Source organism: Misgurnus anguillicaudatus, chromosome 15, assembly GCF_027580225.2.
Source record: "Misgurnus anguillicaudatus chromosome 15, ASM2758022v2, whole genome shotgun sequence".
Lineage (NCBI taxonomy): Eukaryota > Metazoa > Chordata > Actinopteri > Cypriniformes > Cobitidae > Misgurnus > Misgurnus anguillicaudatus.
In genome coordinates this window covers 32,287,501-32,307,490 of record NC_073351.2, presented here as the reverse complement: position 1 = coordinate 32,307,490, position 19,990 = coordinate 32,287,501, and the positions used below count along the sequence as shown (strand labels likewise).

Below are 19,990 nucleotides of genomic sequence, written 5' to 3'. Positions count from 1 at the left end.
TCGCATCGATGTGCCTATTGTAAGTCTCGGGTATAGCGCCACCACCAGGCGCCAGGAAGTGTTGCAGTCACAAAGGTTGATTTTTTTGACAGTTCCATGTGATGTTCTTTTAAATACTCCTCCTAGAATGTTTATGCGATTGACACCAAAAGTGGTCAACATGATGCCAAGACATAGTAGATGATAAATTGCGAATGGATTTTTGATATCTCGAACGTTGTTCCCATGGCAACGCGTCAAACTTTACTTTCATTTTAAAGGCATATTTAAGCCCTTCAGTTGCATCCAGTGAACTTTTAAATACTCCTTCTAGGATTTTCATGCGATTTACACGAGAAGTGGTCACCATGATGCCGAGACATTATAGATGATAAATTGCGAAGGGATTTTTGATATCTCGAACGCTGTTGCTATGGCAATGCATCAAACTTTACTTTCATTTTTACACATATTTAAGGCTGACAGTTACATGCTGTGAACCTTAAAATACTCCTCGTATGGGATTCATGCGATTGACACCAGAAGTGGTCAACATGATGCCGAGACATTGTAGATGATAAATTGCGAAGGAATTTTTCAAAATCTCGAACGCTGTTCCCATGGCAACGCATCAAACTTTACTTTAATTTCAGGCATGTTTAAGGCTCTTGGTGTGCTTAGATTGACTTTAAATTTGGCACACACATCAGAGTTTTCGGCTGTTAAGTGTTGACAAAAAGGTCAGACATAGGTGGTCTCTTAAGTGGCTCACTAGTGCCCCCGTTTGTCTAAAATGTGGGGTTTCTTTTACCTACAGTCCCCAAATGGCTCAGTAACAACATTAAATAGCCCACTGATATTTTACCCACTTGATGCCCTTGCCCACCGTGCATCGTTTTCTTGGACGCACCGTGTAGCGGTAAAAAAATGTGCGAGGGCCCGCCATTGCTGCTTGCAGCTATATTTTATTATTATTTTTTTCAACACTTTTGGCCATTTTGGGGGCCTTAACATACTCGAAAACTCTTGAAATTTGGCACAGACATCAGAGTCGTCCGTGATCGCCGAAAGCCAAAGGCTGGAACACGGGCGTGGCACAGGGACTCTGTAGCGCCCCCTGTAATGCAAAAACAAACAGGAGTGCGCAGATCGGGGTAACATGTACGCACATGTACGAAAGTTGGTACACATATAGATCTCATCGACCCGAACAACTTTCGCACTCTGACCTATTAGCTCCGCCCAACAGGAAGTCGGCCATTTTGGATTGTTTAAAAAATGCATGCGGTGAACTTTTAAATACTCCTCCTAGAGGATTAATGCGATTGACACCAAACGTGGTGATCATGATGTCGAGACATTGTACTTGCTAAATTGCGAAGGGATTTTTGATATCTCGAACGGTTCTGCCATGGCGAAGCGACAAAGTCATGGCGAAATCAGAGAAACAGGAAGTGTCTAATATCTAAGGCAAAAAATGTCTTATTGTGATGACATGCGGGGTGTTTGTTCGTCTGAAGATTCCGATCGCATTGATGTGCCTATTGTGAGTCTCGGGTATAGCGCCACCACCAGGCGCCAGGAAGTGTGTCAGTCCCAAAGGTGGATTTGTTTGACAGTTCCATGCGATGTTCTTTTAAATACTCCTTCTAGGATTTTCATGCGATTGACACCAAAAGTGGTCAACATGATGCCAAGACGTTGTAGATGATAAATTGCGAAGGGATTTTTTATATCTCGAACGCTGTTCCCATGGCAACGTGTCAAACTTTACTTTCATTTTAAAGGCATATTTAAGCCTTTCAGTTGCATGCAGTGAAATTTTAAATACTCCTCGTATAGGATACATGCGATTGACACCAGAAGTGGTCAACATGATGCTGAGACATTGTAGATGCTAAATTGCGAAGGAATTTTTGACATCTCGAACGCTGTTCCCATGGCAACGCCCCAAACTTTACTTTTATTTCAGGCATATTTAGGGCTCTTGGCATGCTTAGATTAACCTAAAAGTTGGCACACACATCTGAGTTGTTGGCTGTTAAGTGTGGACAAAAAGGTCAGACATAGGCGTGTCTCTTAAGTGGGTCACTAGCGCCCCCGTTGTTTAAAATGTGGGGTTTCTTTTACCTACAGTCCCCAAATGGGTCAGTAACAACATAAAATAGTCCACTAATATTTACCCACTTGATGCACTTGCCCACCGTGCATCGTTTTCTCAGAGGCACCGTGTAGCGGAAAATAAACGTGCGAGGGCCCGCCATCGCTGCTTGCAGCTATATTTATTAGGGCCCGAGCACCGAGGAGCAGGCCAGAATGGCCTGCACCGAAAGGTGCGAAGCCCTATTGTTTTTGCTCGAATTTATTATTTATTTTTTTTATTTTTTTTTATTTTTATTTTTTTTAACACTTTTGGGCATTTTGGGTGCCTTAACATACTCGAAAACTCTTGAAATTTGGCACAGACGTCAGAGTCGTCCGTCATTGCAGAAAACCAAAGGCTGGACAACGGGCGTGGCACAGGGGCTCTGTAGCGCCCCCTGTAATGCAGAAGAAACCATTGATGCACAGATCGGGCAAAAATGTACGCACATGTACGAGAATTGGTACGCTTATAGATCTCATTAACCCGAACAACTTTCGCCCTCTAACATTTAAGCTCCGCCCAACAGGAAGTCGGCAATTTTGCATTGTTTAAAAAATGCATGTGGTGAACTTTTAAATACTCCTCCTAGGGGATTCATGCGAATGACACCAAACGTGGTGATCATGATGTCGAGACATTGTACTTGCTAAATTGCGAAGGGATTTTTGATATCTCGAACGGTCCTGCCATGGCGAGGCGACAAAGTTGTGGCGAAATTAGAGAAACAGGAAGTGTCTAATATCTAAGGCAAAAAAATTCGTATTGTTATGCCAAGCGGGGCGTTTGTTCGTCTGAAGATTCCGATCGCATCGATGTGCCTATTGTGAGTCTCAGGTATAGCGCCACCACCAGGCGCCAGGAAGTGTGTCAGTCATGAACTTTTAAATACTTCTCCTAGGGAATTCATACAATTGACACCAAACGTGGTGAACATGATGCTGAGACATTGGACTTGCTAAATTGCGAAGGGATTTTTGATATCTCGAACGGTGTTGCCATGGCGAGGCGACAAATTTATGGCGAATTCAGAGAAACAGGAAGTGTCTAATATCTAAAGCAAAAAATGTCTTAGTGGGATGAAACGCAGTGTGTATGTTCGGCCAAGGATTCCGATCGCATCGATGTGCCTATTGTGATTCTCGGGTATAGCCCCACCAACAGGCACCAGGACGTGTGGCAGTCACAAAAGGTGGATTTTTTGACAGTTCCATGCGATGTTCTTTTAAATTCTCCTCCTAGGATTTTCATGCGATTGACACCAAAAGTGGTCAACATGATGCTGAGGCATAGTAGATGATAAATTGCGAAGGGATTTTTGATATCTCGAATGCTGCTCCCATTGCAACACGTCAAACTTTACTTTCATTTTCAGGGATATTTAAGCACTTGGCATGCACTTTGGGTGCCTTAACATGCTCGAAAACACCGGAAATTTGGGACAGACCTCAAAGTCGTCGGCCATTAGGACTGGGCAAACGCTGGAACACGGGCGTGGCAGTAGGGCTCTGTAGCGCCCCCTGTAATGCAAAAAAAATATTGGTGCACAAATCGGGCAAACATGTACGCACATGTACGAAAGTTGGTCTGTATATAGATCTCATCGACCCGAACAACTTTCACAATCAAACCTATTAGCTCCGCCCAACAGGAAGTCGGCCATTTTGGATGGTTTCAAAAATGCATACGGTGAACTTTTGAATACTCCTTCTAGGGGATTCATGGGATTGACACCAAACATGCTGATCATGATGTCGAGACATTGTACTTACTAAATTGCGAAGGGATTTTTGATATCTTGAACGATTCTGCCATGGCGAGGCGACAAATTCATGGCGAAATCAGAGAAACAGGAAGTGTCTAATATCTAAGGTAAAAAATGTCTTATTATGATGACACAAGGGGTGTTTGTTCGTCTGAAGATTCTGATCGCATCGATGTGCCTATTGTGAGTCTCGGGTATAGCGCCACCACCAGGCGACAGGAAGTGTTGCAGTCACAAAGGTTGATTTTTTTGACAGTTCCATGTGATGTTCTTTTAAATACTCCTCCTAGAATGTTTATGTGATTGACACCAAAAGTGGTCAACATGATGCTGAGACATTGTAGATGCTAAATTGCGAAGGAATTTTTGACATCTGAACGCTGTTGCCATGGCAACGCTTCAAACTTTACTTTAATTTCAGGCATGTTTAAGGCTCTTTGCATGCTTAGATTAACTTTAAATTTGGCACACACATGAGAGTTGTCGGCTGTTAAGTGTTGACAAAAAGGTCAGATAAAGGCGTGTCTATTTAGTGGCTCACTAGCGCCCCCGTTTGTCTACAATGTGGGGTTTCTTTTATTTACAGTACCCAAATTGGTCAGTAGCAACATGAAATAGTCCACTGATATAAACCCACTTGATGCACGTGCCCACTTTGCATCATTTTCTCGGAGGCACCGTGTAGCGGTAAAAAAACGTGCGAGGGCCCGCCATTGCTGCTTGCAGCTATATTTAGGGCCCGAGCACCGAGGAGCAGGCCAGAATGGCCTGCACCGAAAGGTGCGAAGCCCTATTGTTTTTGCTCGGATTATTATTTTTATTTTTATTTTTTTATTTTTTTTTTTTTTCAACACTTTTGGACATTTTGGGGGCCTTAACATACTCGAAAACTCTTGAAATTTGGCACAGACATCAGAGTCGTCCGTGATCGCCGAAAGCCAAAGGCTGGAACACGGGCGTGGCACGGGGGCTCTGTAGCGCCCCCTGTAATGCAAAAACAAACAGGAGTGCACAGATCGGGCAAACATGTACGCACATTTACAGAAGTTGGTACACATATAGATCTCATCGACCCGAACAACTTTCGCCCTCTAACATTTTAGCTCCGCCCAACAGGAAGTCCGCCATTTTGGATTGTTTAAAAAATGCATGTGGTGAACATTTGAATACTCATCCTAGGGGATTCATGCGAATTACACCAAATGTGGTGAACATGATGTCAAGACATTGGACTTGCTAAATTGCGAAGGGATTTTTGATATCTCAAACGGTGTTGCCATGGCGAAGCGGCAAAGTCATGGCGAAATCAGAGAAACAGGAAGTGTCTAATATCTAAGGCAAAAAATGTCTTATAGTGATGACACGCGGGGTGTTTGTTCGTCTGAAGATTCCAATCGCATCGATGTGCCTATTGTAAGTCTCGGGTATAGCGCCACCACCAGGCGCCAGGAAGTGTTGCAGTCACAAAGGTTGATTTTTTTGACAGTTCCATGTGATGTTCTTTTAAATACTCGTCCTAGAATGTTTATGCGATTGACACCAAAAGTGGTCAACATGATGCCAAGACATAGTAGATGATAAATTGCGAAGGGATTTTTGATATCTCAAACGTTGTTCCCATGACAACGCGTCAAACTTTACTTTCATTTTAAAGGCATATTTAAGCCCTTCAGTTGCATGCAGTGAACTTTTCAATACTCCTTCTAGGATATTCATGCGTTTGACACCAAATGTGGTCAACATGATGCCGAGACATTGGAGATGATAAATAGTGAAGGGATTTTTGATATCTCAAACGCTGTTCCCATGGCAACGCGTCAAACTTTTTACTTTCATTTTAAAGGCTTATTTAAGCCTGACAGTCGCATGCAATGTTCTTTTTAATACTCCTTCTAGGTAAATAATGCAATTCATACCAGAAGTTGTCAACATGATGCTGAGACATTGTAGACGCTAAATTGCGAAGGAATTTTTGACATCTCTAACGCTGTTCCCATGGCAACGTGTCAAACTTTACTTTTATGTCAGGCATATTTAAGGCTCTTGGTGTGCTTAGATTAACTTTAAATTTGGCACACACATCAGATTTGTCGGCTGTTAAGTGTTGACAAAAACGTCAGATAAAGGCGTGTCTATTTAGTGGCTCACTAGTGCCCCCGTTTGTCTAAAATGTGGGGTTTCTTTTACCTACAGTACCTAAATGGGTCAGTAGCAGCATGATATTTACCCACTTGATGCACTTGCCCACCGTGCATCGTTTTCTCGGAGGCACCGTGTAGCGGTAAACAAACGTGCGAGGGCCCGCCATCGCTGCTTGCAGCTATATTTAGGGCCCGAGCACCGAGGAGCAGGCCAGAATGGCCTGCACCGAAAGGTGCGAAGCCCTATTGTTTTTGCTCGGATTATTATTTTTATTATTTTTTTTTTTATTTTTTTTTTACGTTTCGGGGCAGTTTGGGGGCCTTAACATACTCAAAAACTCTTGAAATTTTGCACAGACGTCAGAGTCGTTGGCCATCAGGTCCGGGCAAAGGCCGGACCACGGGCGTGGCACGGGGGCTCTGTAGCGCCCCCTGTAATGCAAAAACAAACAGTAGTGCACAGATCGGGCAAAAATGTACGTACATGTACGAAAGTTGGTACACATATAGATCTCATCAACCCAAACAACTTTCGCACTCTAACCTATTAGCTCCGCCCAACAGGAAGTCGGCCATTTTTGATTGTTTAAAAAATGCATGCGGTAAACTTTTGAATACTCCTCCGAGGGGATACATGGGATTGACACCAAACGTGGTGATCATGATGTCGAGACATTGTATTTGCTAAATTGCGAAGGGATTTTTGATATCTCGAACGGTTCTGCCATGATGAAGCGACAAAGTCATGGCGAAATCAGAGAAACAGGAAGTGTCTAATATCTAAGGCAAAAAAATTCTTATTGTGATGCCATGCGGTGTGTTTGTTCGTCTGAAGATTCCGATCGCATCGATGTGCCTATTGTGAGTCTCGGGTATAGCGCCACCACCAGGTGCCAGGAAGTGTCTCAGTCACAAAGCTGGATTTTTTTGACAGTTCTATCCGATGTTCTTTTAAATACTCCTTCTAGGATATTCATGCAATTGACACCAAAAGTGGTCAACATGATGCTGAGACATTGTAGATGATAAATTGCGAAGGGATTTTTGATATCTCGAATGTTGTTCCTATGGCAACGCGACAAATTTTACTTTCATTTTAAAGGCTTATTTAAGCATTACAGTTGCATGCAATGTTCTTTTAAATACTCCTTCTAGGTAAATAATGTTATTGACACCAGAAGTGGTCAACATGATGCTGAGACATTGCAGATGCTAAATTGCGAAGGAATTTTTGACATCTCAAACGCTGTTCCCGTGGCAACCCGTCAAACTTTACTTTTATTTCAGGCATATTTAAGGCTCTTGCCATGCTTAGATTAAATTTAAATTTGGCACGCACATCAGAGTTGTCGGCTGTTAAGTGTTGACAAAAACATCAGATAAAGGCGTGTCTATTTAGTGTCTCACTAGCGCCCCCGTTTGTCTAAAATGTGGGGTTTCTTTTACCTACAGTACCTAAATGGATCAGTAGCAACATAAAATAGTCCACTGATATTTACCCACTTGATGCACATGCCCACCGTGCATCGTTTTCTCGGAGGCACCGTGTAGCGGTAAAAAAACGTGCGAGGGCCCGCCATCGCTGCTTGCAGCTATATTTTTTATTTTTATTTATTTATTTATTTTTTTTTTTTCAACACTTTTGGACATTTTGGGGGCCTTAACATACTCGAAAACTCTTGAAATTTGGCACAGACATCAGAGTCGTCCGTGATCGCAGAAAGCCAAAGGCTGGAACACGGGCGTGGCACGGGGGCTCTGTAGCGCCCCCTGTAATGCAAAAACAAACAGGAGTGCACAGATCGGGCAAACATGTACGCACATTTACGAAAGTTGGTACACATATAGATCTCATCGACCCGAACAACTTTTGCCCTCTAACATTTTAGCTCCGCCCAACAGGAAGTCCGCCATTTTGGATTGTTTAAAAAATGCATGCTGTGAACTTTTGAATACTCCTCCTAGGGGATTCATGCAAATGACACCAAATGTGGTGATCATGATGTCAAGACATTGGACTTGCTAAATTGCGAAGGGATTTTTGATATCTCGAACGGTGTTGCCATGGCGAAGCGGCAAAGTCATGGCGAAATCCGAGAAACAGGAAGTGTCTAATATCTAAGGCAAAAAATGTCTTATAGTGATGACACGCGGGGTGTTTGTTCGCCTGAAGATTCCGATCGCATCGATGTGCCTATTGTAAGTCTCGGGTATAGCGCCACCACCAGGCGCCAGGAAGTGTTGCAGTCACAAAGGTTGATTTTTTTGACAGTTCCATGTGATGTTCTTTTAAATACTCGTCCTAGAATGTTTATGCGATTGACACCAAAAGTGGTCATCATGATGCCAAGACATAGTAGATGATAAATTGCGAAGGGATTTTTGATATCTCAAACGTTGTTCCCATGACAACGCGTCAAACTTTACTTTCATTTTAAAGGCATATTTAAGCCCTTCAGTTGCATGCAGTAAACTTTTCAATACTCCTTCTAGGATATTCATGCGATTGACACCAAACGTGGTCAACATGATGCCGAGACATTGGAGATGATAAATAGTGAAGGGATTTTTGATATCTCAAACGCTGTTCCCATGGCAACGCGTCAAACTTTTTACTTTCATTTTAAAGGCTTATTTAAGCCTGACAGTCGCATGCAATGTTCTTTTTAATACTCCTTCTAGGGAAATAATGCAATTCACACCAGAAGTTGTCAACATGATGCTGAGACATTGTAGACGCTAAATTGCGAAGGAATTTTTGACATCTCTAACGCTGTTCCCATGGCAACGTGTCAAACTTTACTTTTATTTCAGGCATATTTAAGGCTCTTGGTTTGCTTAGATTAACTTTAAATTTGGCACACACATCAGATTTGTCGGCTGTTAAGTGTTGACAAAAACGTCAGATAAAGGCGTGTCTATTTAGTGGCTCACTAGCGCCCCCGTTTGTCTAAAATGTGGGTTTTCTTTTACCTACAGTACCTAAATGGGTCAGTAGCAGCATGATATTTACCCACTTGATGCACTTGCCCACCGTGCATCGTTTTCTCGGAGGCACCGTGTAGCGGTAAACAAACGTGCGAGGGCCCGCCATCGCTGCTTGCAGCTATATTTTTTGTATTGGGTTTGTTTTACTCTGATTGATCTCTTTCTTACGTTTGTGGTTTTGCAAATTGGTAAATATCACAATAGGTTTCATATTTTAATGAGAAAGTCCAGACCAGATTGATTGCATGGTGACAATGATGATTGACGTGAGATGCAGATGAGCAATTACGGAGCACCCGGCTCATGGTTGCGTAGCAGCGGAAGACGCCACGGTAGTGCAACCTCCCAAGTCCTATAGAAAGTAAGAAAGGCTTTGACTTTTTAATGCATGTTAGGTGCAACGTGACGCACCCATGAATGTTAAAATCAAAAATCACATGAATATGAAAAGTAAATAAAAATCTTTCTGCGAGCCTTAATCTCTGCGGGCCGGTTGTTTTACAGGCTATGTTTCTTATGTCCAGCATTTAGCTCAGGTGGATCTTTCATCTCTTATCTGAATTTGAAAAACGCATTAAAACATTTAATTAAAAAATCACTTGATTTAATTGATATTATTTCCTTTGTAAACTTTACAAATAGCTAAAAGTCTGGGCATCACAGAAAATTAAGTTAAATTATTTACGAGTTTCCCACCGATCAAACGCTTGAAATGTATCCACTAAATGAAGTACCTGTCATAAATAATTTGATTTTACATTTTGGGGACATTTCACTGCAAAAAATGACTTTCTTACTTAGTATTTTTGTCTTGTTTTCAGTAGAAATATCTAAAAATTCTTAAATTAAGATGCTTTTTCTTGATGAGCAAGTAAATAAGTTTAGTTTTAAGACAAATAATATACAATTTAAGTGAAATTGTCCTTAAAACAAGCTAAATTAACTGCCAATGGGGTGAGAAAAAAAATTGTGAAATAAGATTTCTTTTTTCTTAAACCTTAATTCAAGTAAAATTTTCTCACTCCATTGGCAGATATTTTTGCTTGTTTTAAGCACAAATTCACTTAAATTGTATATTTTTTGTCTAAAAACTAGTATTATTTTCTTAGGTAATTTTGCTCATCAAGAAAATACATGTTGATTTAAGAATTTTTATATATTTCTACTGAAAACAAGACAAAAATACTAAGTAAGAAAGTCATTTTTTGCAGTGTTGTTGCTGTTCAGAGGACAGGCAAAGTTCTTTTCCTATAAGCAACTAGTTTAAGTTAGATGTACAACACTTGTTTTGTTTTTGCCTCAGATTGGATGTTATTTTCAGACACATGAGATATGAACAGTCAGTGTGGTGGTGAGGTTGTCGCTGCAAGCAGGTTAAAAAACGAGCAGATTTTCTCAAGGGTAGGAGGTGAGAGCGCCTCCTGCTGGCCGTGTGATGGGCTCTGTTAAAACTCGTAGGTGACAGAAAACCAAAGGAGGTAGAAAAAATGCCAGCTCGACTCAATGTAAGAGATTTACAAACACACAATACAACATAAGTCAACACACACACAGTTATTTTCTCATTTAAGGTCAACTTTTACATTTATGCATTTGGCAGATGCTTTTATCCAAAGTGACTTAGAGGTTATTTCAAGCTATACATCTTTTTTTCAGTATGTGTGTTCTCTGGGGATCAAACCCATGACCTATGTGCTGCTATAGCAACTCAATGCTTAACAAGTTTATCTACGAACCTTAATTACCCTATAAAAAAAGTCCTTGAACACTTCAATTTGACGTTAAATATACACTCACCTAAAGGATTATTAGGAACACCATACTAATACTGTGTTTGACCCCCTTTCGCCTTCAGAACTGCCTTAATTCTACGTGGCATTGATTCAACAAGGTGCTGAAAGCATTCTTTAGAAATGTTGGCCCATATTGATAGGATGTAGTTGATGGAGATTTGTGGGATGCACTTCCAGGGCACGAAGCTCTCGTTCCACCACATCCCAAAGATGCTCTATTGGGTTGAGATCTGGTGACTGTGGGGGCTATTTTAGTACAGTGAACTCATTGTCATGTTCAAGAAATCAATTTGAAATGATTTGAGGTTTGTGACATGGTGCATTATCCTGCTGGAAGTAGCCATCAGAGGATGGGTACATGGTGGTCATAAAGGGATGGACATGGTCAGAAACAATGCTCAGGTAGGCCGTGGCATTTAAAAAATGCCCAATTGGCACTAAGGGGCCAAGAAAATTTCCCCCACAACATTACACCACCACCAACAGCCTGCATAGTGATAACAAGGCATGATGGATCCATGTTCTCATTCTGTTTATGCCAAATTCGGACGCTACAATTTGAATGTACAGAAAAATCAGAAATCGAGACTCATCAGACCAGGCAACATTTTTTCCAGTCTTCAACTGTCAAATTTTGGTTAGCTTGTGCAAATTGTAGCCTCTTTTTCCTATTTGTAGTGGAGATGAGTGGTACCCGGTGGGGTCTTCTGCTGTTGTAGCCCATCCGCCTCAAGGTTGTGCGTGTTGTGGCTTCACAAATGCTTTGCTGCATACCTCGGTTGTAACGAGTGGTTATTTCAGTCAAAGGACTGTCACATACAGGATGTTTTTCCCTTTACACAATGTTTGTTGTAAACCGCAGAAATGTTGGTGCGTGAAAATCCCAGTAATGTGGCAATAAAAATAAATGTTTTTGAAGTTAAACATGCAAATAAATTATTTAAATATTTACTTAAAATCTCAGGGGTACTTCAAGGAAGTAATTTACGTCAAGGGGGTTCGGCTGACAAAAAAGTTAAAAAAACCCTGACCACTGGGGCTACCGGTTAACATTTATCTGCTTTTGAGACCACCAAATCAAGACATCTGCTCTGTCTGGTTAAATTTCTCTCTGTTTGGGGTCTTCTGGCTGTTTCAGTAACTGTTATCAGTGTTTTATCAGAGTTCTTGATTTGGTAAAACTTCCCTAAAGGAGGGAGATTTTAGGGCAAACTCGCAGTCGCTGTGACTGAAGTCACAGTCTGAAGCTGCTGGTCTCATATCTGCTCTTTTCAGACCAGATTCTTGAAAGATGACATCAAGGAAAGCTTGAATTTTAAGACTTTCAGTTTTAACCACAGACAGCATCCTGTTTTAAAACACAGGTAACATTCTCAGGAAAGCTTTTTGAATGGAAATACGAAATGTTTTTAGTGTTCATCTACTTTTGGAAGATGCTTTATCCAAAACAACTTTGAGTACATTAAAATGTATACATTTTTTAATCAGTATGTGTGTTCTCAGGATTCAAACCTATGGCCTTTTGTGGTGCTAACGCAATGCTCTACCACTGAGCTATACAGGAGCTCATCTTTATGTTTCTAAGACAGCATTTATTATATTTTTACTTGTACAATCTACAGGTCTTTAAGGAAACTCTCGGCACTTTTAGCGTCTGTTTTAAATAATGGGGGATTCTCTTGAAATAATTCCAGGAGAAAAAATATGTTAAAAGCAAATTAAAAATTGGATTTAAGCTCTCCGAGGTGTTTGTCGGAAACTCCTGGACTAATTTTATGTTAAGTCAAAGTTGTCAATCACACTGCAAAAACTGACTTGTTTTAAGCACCAATTCACTTAAATTTAATATGTTTTCTTTAAAAACTAGACTTTTTTTCTAAGGTCATTTTGTTCATCAAAAAAAGCATCTTAATTTTAGAATTTTTAGACATTTTTACTGAAAACAAGCCAAAAACACTAAGTACACTGCAAAAAATGATTTTCAAGAAAAAAATCCTAGCATTTTTGTCTGGTCCTCAGCAAAAACATAAAGAAATTCTTAAATTAAGATGCTTTTTCTTGATGAGCAAAACAACCCAAGAAAATAAGTCTAGTTTTTAGACCAAAAATATAAAATTTAAGTGATTTTGTGCATAAAACAAGCAAAAAAATCTGCCAATGGGGTAAGCAAAAAAATCTTGAAAATTTTTCTTAAACACTAAATTCAAGAAAATTTTGCTTACCCCATTGGCAGATTTTTTTTTGCATGCGCAAAATCACTTAAATTTGATGTTTTTGGTCTGAAAACTAGACTTGTTTTCTTTTTGCTCATCAAGAAAAAGCATCTTAATTTGAGAATTTTTTTATATTTTTGCTGAAATGAGACAAAAATACTAAATTTTTTTCTTGAAAATCATTTTTTGCAGTGTAAGAAAGTAATTTTTGCAGTACACATTGCTTGCGTTAAAGAGCTTTATAATTTCTTGGTTTCCTGCTTTCAACTTTTCTCAAATGAGATTTCTTTAATATCTCAAATGTTTCTCCAGAAATGCAATGATAAATATTGTAAAATGGTGATGTTTGCTCAGGTCTATAATTTTTCAGATGTTTGTCCTGACAGATCAACCACACATATCTTAAAAACGTCTCTTCTAGACCAGGAGCTTTTAAACTGGGGTCTTGGAGAAAAATAGCGAAACATTGCACTGCAAAAAATTATTTTTAAGAAAAAAAATTCTTAGTATTTTTGTCTTGTTTTCAGTAAAAATATCTAAAAATTCTTAAATTGGGATGCTTTTTTTGATGAGCAAAACGACCCAAGAAAAAAAGTCTAGTTTTTAGACCAAAAATATCATATGTAAGTGATTTTGTGCATAAAACAAGCAAAAAAAAAACATCTGCCAATGGGGTAAACAAAATTTTCTTTGGATTTTTCTTGAATTTAGTGTTTAAGAAATTTGTTTAAGATTTTTTTGCTTACCACATTGGCAGATTTGTATGCTTGTTTTATGGGCAAAATCACTTAAATTTGATATTTTTGGTCTAAAAACCAGACTCATCTTCCTGGGTCGTTTTGCTCATCAAGAAAAAGCATCTTAATTTAAGAATTTTAGATATGTTTACTGAAAACAAGATAAAAATACTAAGATTTTTTTTCTTGAAAATCATTTTTTGCAGTGTAACATTTATTTATTAGGTGTTATTGGAGTGGTTTCCCAGAAAGGGATTAGACTAGTCCTAGACTAAAATAAATGTAAGAGCTGTCCAAACTCAAAACAACGTACACTTTCATATCTTAAAATACATCAGTGCCCTATGTTTTGCCTCAAAATGCACATGTAATGTTTTTAGTCAGACATGTTCGTTAAGACTAGTCCTAGTTTAAGCTAATCCCTGTCTGGGAAACCGCCCTATATGTTGCGTTTGTCCATTGTGTTTTCCATATAATCTTACTCAACATTTATTGTCAAAGTTGATGCAATACAAATACATTTGAATTGAAAATGTTCCTCTTTAGGTCTATACAGTGTTAGGGTTATATTAGGGTTATATTTGTTATACATAAACATATATAAAAAGTTAAAAAAAGGTTTACCATATTTGGGGGTCTGAAAACATCTGAGATGAGGAAATGTAAAAGAGTCATAACTGAGACTTGTTTTATGTCTCCTAAGCTACGAAAGAGCAAAACTTTTCCTCCGACCTCATCTAGACTCATTTTGCCGAAATGTCAGGTTTGGCGGTGGGCCACAGCATCTACAAAATAATCTCCCACCACATTTGTGTTTTTAATTCAGGTCATGTCAGTTCATCATAACAACTCTTTAATTTTCTCAACACATATTGTACCTTTTTGTAAAAGATTTATAAGATAGGACAGATTTTTTTCTGGTGGAACGTTCTTCCAAACATCTGTGCGGTGATGATATTTTCATAACATCTGCATCTTTCTTGTTTCAGCTAAGAAGTTTGGAGTGACAGAAGTAGCGCTGGAGGCGGTAAACTTCATTTCTCACGCTACCCAGTCCAGATTACGAACGGTACTGGAGAAAGTTTCGTCCATCGCCCAGCACAGAATGGACTCGGGTAAGGTAAAACACCTTTATGTATATATGCTTGCTTTGTATGAATAAATAAACTGTATAGGTTTATAGGATTTTTCCTACAAACAATGCTAACATCATCTGACAGCCACAAACACACATTGCTTCATTCACCGGCTCAACCAAAAAAACAAATCAAACATCATTACCATGAAAATCAGTCATAAGCACGGTCAACAGTTTTATATTATTAAAACATCCAGTTTTAAGTGAATAACAGATTTATGTTACATAATAGATAACAGGATACTGATAATAGTTATTATTAGTTAATTCTTTAACCATTAAAACATATCAGAAAATCTGGATTTTTATATTATTCTCTTTACACTATATCACTTATTATTATATGTATTTATATTTATATTTTTATGTATTTTATATATAAATCATTTTTTTAAATATAAATAAATAATTTCTTAAATATAATAATTACACACAGTACACACATATATATTATGCAAACACAAACTTTAATTTTGTATGTGATTAATTGATCGTTTGACAGCACTAATAATTATGTATAATATTTTTATGAAAAATGTTTATTTATAAAGATTGAAACTTTGCTTCTTAGATAATTTAGGTCTGAATAAAAAGCAATGAAATCTGTATGTAAAAAGTTTTTCAGTTTAATATTTTTTTTATTAAAATATGTCAATAATTGAAGAAGCACCCATTAAATATTCCTAATAATGTATACAAGTTTATTGTAGTTTTAGTGAAATACTAGTGTCGAAGTGGAAATGTTTAGGGCATAAATAACAAAGAGAATAAATAGACAAGTAAACAATTTAATATTCAAACCGACAGCCAAAGAGTCCAACACATGCGTCGAGCCCAGCGCATTAAATCTGCATCCTTTCAAGACGTTCAAACCTGAGATACAACAAAACAAACGTACAAAGGAGAAAATGAAAGTGATGGAGCTCTTATAAATCAGCTTTTTGCGTACAGGGCGAGTAGTTTAGCGAAGAGGAATGCCACCGAGGCCGCACTTTTCTGTTTAGTAAGTGTTGTGGCTTTTTGTTTTGTTGGTTTGTGTTTGGTGTTCTCCATGCGCTGCTTTCCAAATGAGGCATGCGGGACGTGCCGAGCGCTTGTGTGACATCAGCAAAAAACAAGATCCATCAGAGCGAAAGATGTGCTGCCTTCATAGCCAACAAAGGAAAAAGAGAAGGGGGGTGAGAAAAACTGTAACGCTGTCTTAAAATGAAAAGAGGCTCAGATACGGGTGAGAGTGACAGACAGCGTAAATAAAACAAGGGCCATTGTGAAGTAAACATGTTTTTTTTGCATTTGTTATTCGCCTCAAACTTCCGTCCCACCTGCATCGGTAGAAAGTTTTATCATGGGTGTCTCATAAACAATCATAAACGAGTAAAAACATGTTCACAACTTTTGGTAAAGCACATCGTGACCTCTATCTCGGTGTCTCTACAGGAGGATGAGTGGCACGAGCAGTCGTCTGAGGTTCGAACTCAGCTGAAGTTTTTCGAGCAGTTGGAGCGAATGGAGAAACAAAGGAAGGACGAGAGAGAACGAGAAATTCTCCTCAGAGCGGCGAAGGTGAGATGACAACTCTTCATCATCTCTCTGTGCCTTCAATTCATCAACTTTAATTCCTGAATAAAAGACAGAATATCTGCAAAGGAAAATACTTAGATTCATGATTCAGTTTATTTGATGTTGGGCAGATAAATTAGTTTACTTCCCATGTAGAGATAGAGTGAGATCTGTCCATTTACATCATAGATAGGCTAAATAAGTGGCTAATAGATTGGCTAATGAACTGATTTAATTGCTAATATACTGATTCATTAACTAATAGACTGATTCAATGGCAAATAGACACATTAATTTGGCCAACAGACTGATTTATTGGCTAAAAGACAAAATTATTTGGCTAACAGAGTAACTCAGTGGCTAATAGTCTGATTCATTGGCCAATAGGCTGATTCATTGAGTAATACGCTGATTCAGTGGCTAATAGATTGGCTACCAAACTGATTTAATAGCTAGTAATTCATTAGCTAATAGACTGATTCAATGGAAAACTGACTGATTCAGTGGCTGATAGACACATTTATTTGGCTAACAGATTGATTCATTGGCCAATAATCTGATTCATTATCTAATAGTCTGATTCATTTGGCTAACAGACTGATTCATAGACTATTTGACTGATTCATTGGCTAAAAGACAAAATTATTTGGCTAACAGATTGACTCATTGGCTAATAGATTGATTCAGTGGCTTAAAGGCAGATTTATTTGGCTAACAGATTGATTAATTTCTAATAATCTGATTCGTTATCTAATAGTCTGATTCATTGGCTAATAGTTTGATTCACTGGCTAAGTCTTACTCATTGGCTAATAGACTGATTCAGTGGCTAATAGACTGATTCAGTGGCTAATAACTGATTCAGTGGCTAATAGACTGATTCAGTGGCTAATAACTGATTCAGTGGCTAATAGTCTGATTCAGTGGCTAATAGACTGATTCAGTGGCTAATAGACTGATTCAGTGGCTAATAGTTTAATTCACAGGCTAATAGTCTGATTCCGTGGCTAATAGTCTGATTCAGTGGCTAATAGACTGATTCACTGGCTAATAGACTGATTCACCGGCTAATAGTCTGATTCAGTTGCTAATAGACTGATTCAGTGGCTAATAGACTGATTCAGTGGCTAATAGTCTGATTCAGTGGCTAATAGACTGATTCAGTGGCTAATAGTTTGATTCACTGGCTAATAGTCTTACTCATTGGCTAATAGACTGATTCAGTGGCTAATAACTGATTCATTGACTAATAGACTGATTCAGTAGCTAATAGACTGATTCAGTGGCTAATAGACTGATTTAGTGGCTTATAGTTTGATTCACAGGCTAATAGTCTGATTCAGTGGCTAATAGACTGATTCAGTGGCTAATAGACTGATTCAGTGGCTAATAGTTTGATTCACTGGCTAATAGTCTGATTCAGTTGCTAATACACTGACTCAGTGGCTAATAGGTTGATTTAGTGGCTAATAGTTTGATTCAGTGGCTAATAGACTGATTCATTGGCTAATAGATTGGCCAACAAACAGATTTAATAGCTAATAGACTGATTCAATGGAAAATAGACTGATTCAATTGAAAACAGACTGATTCAGTGACTAAAACACACATTTATTTGGCTAACAGATTAATTTATTGGCTAACAGATTGATTTATTGGTGAATAATCTGATTCATTATCTAATAGTCTGATTGATTGGCTAATAGTCTGATTCAGTGGCTAAAAGACTGATTTAGTTGCTACTAAACCCTTTCATTTGTCTAACAGACTGATTCATAGGCTAAAAGACTGATTCATTGGTTAATAGACTGATTCAGTGGCTAATAGTATGATTCACTGACTAATAGTCTGATTCATCGCCAATAGACTGATTCAGTGACTAATAGACCCATAAATTTATCTAACAGACTGATTTATAGGCCAAAAAGCCTTATTCATCGGCTAATATGTTGATGCATTGGCTAAAAAGGAGATTTCTTTGGCTAACAGATTGATTCATTGGCTAATAGGTTGATTCATTGGCTAAAAGGCAGATTTCTTTGGCTAGCAGATTGATTCATTGGCTAATAAACTGATTCATTGGCAGATATTTGGCATTTGAGATCACAGATTGGTACCTATGGCCCAAGTAAAAAACTAAGTTACCTGTCCCTTTTGACAGTTCTAAAATCGAAATCCAATGACTTACTGTCAATGGATAATGATCTATTACTGTTTATATATTTAAATAAATAGTTTTACTTCGCAAAAGGTGAGAAAATTTTTTGTGATGCCATTCTTATGTCAACAAGAGTGCAGTGCATCTCGAACACAGCCTATGAAATGACCAGAAGTCCCTGATAACCCCAGACAACCAAGTTTCCAATTAAAGATCCGATTGCGTCCCCTGTCCCGCACGCCTATCGCCTGAAGCTCAACTGTGAAATAGTTCGGTCATTAATTCATTTAGCTCAGAGACGATGGCTCTCCGTAAAGACCCTCTCACACAGCCGAGACTTGTCTCCCTTTGGCCTAATGGCGTTATTATGTTTTAGCTCCACGACGCAAGCGATTATGTCTCCACTAGCCAGCCAAAACGAGACAGTTTAGCTCATACTCAAAGTGTGAATGGCCACGCCGACCTCCATGACTTTGGGCTGCGACGAGACGTTACATAAGTTGAAGTATCGCAGTTGTGAGGGGTTTAACTCCACTGAAGCTTAAAATGCGATAAAGGAAACATTGCGTGTGTTTTAATCCCACAAATCTCTTAAACGTGTTGTGTGTAACTGTTGCCAAAACAAGGAAACCATGAGTAAATTTATGCTGATGGACAGAACAAATAAATGTTGTGTTTAGTTTTGAGTCAAGATTATTCCGTGGGAGCAAACAAAAACAATGAAGGAAAGGAAAAGCAGAAATTAACCACTAATCAAATGTGTGTGAGATTCATTTGTTCTTGCGTTCCTACTCCGCGTCTTTAATCTCAGAGTGATTTGACCCCTTAAACGCAAACCTACTAAAATAAATCTGATCGTCCATTTCAAATATGACTGGGGTCTTGAGGGACGCGAGCGAGGGCCAGGGGCCAAACGCATTACTCAGATACAGAGCACTACGTGAACCGCCTGATATATTTAAAACCAATTAGTAGAGAGGAAGAGTGCAGTCCTGCCCGCCGCTCTGCTCACTGTCAAAGGAAACAAACTCATACAGCAATTAAAGAAAGACTGGAAAACTAAACGCAAAGCCCTCAGGATCACACGCATACACACACACACCTCTGATACACTACAGTCTCTTTCTCTGTCTCTCTTTATAAAAGACAAAATGATCTCATAGGACTGCGATGAAATGTTTAACCCTATCTGACCACACACACACAAACGCACACAAAAACTACACAAGTAAATCTGAGTCTGTAATATGAGGGCTGTTAAATTATGGTTCCTACTGTCATGGAAAACCCAGACAATTTAAAGGATGTGGGTTGTATGTGTATATGCATGTGTGTGTGTGTATGTTAATGCTGTAGGTGTATGTTTACGTGTGTGT

The 19,990-nt window shown here is 38.8% G+C and overlaps 1 protein-coding gene across 4 annotated transcripts in view; it reads left to right on the top strand.

Annotated features, from left to right (window-relative positions):
- Positions 1-19,990, top strand: part of LOC129418790 (transcription initiation factor TFIID subunit 4) — a 128,462-nt gene that overhangs the window by 30,467 nt on the left and 78,005 nt on the right. For all 4 annotated transcript variants that reach the window (XM_055173669.2, XM_055173668.2, XM_055173673.2 and 1 more), the window contains 2 exons: positions 14,749-14,879; positions 16,335-16,460. In XM_055173669.2, coding sequence (XP_055029644.2) covers positions 14,749-14,879; positions 16,335-16,460 — 257 coding nt within the window. The remainder of the gene's footprint in view (positions 1-14,748; positions 14,880-16,334; positions 16,461-19,990) is intronic.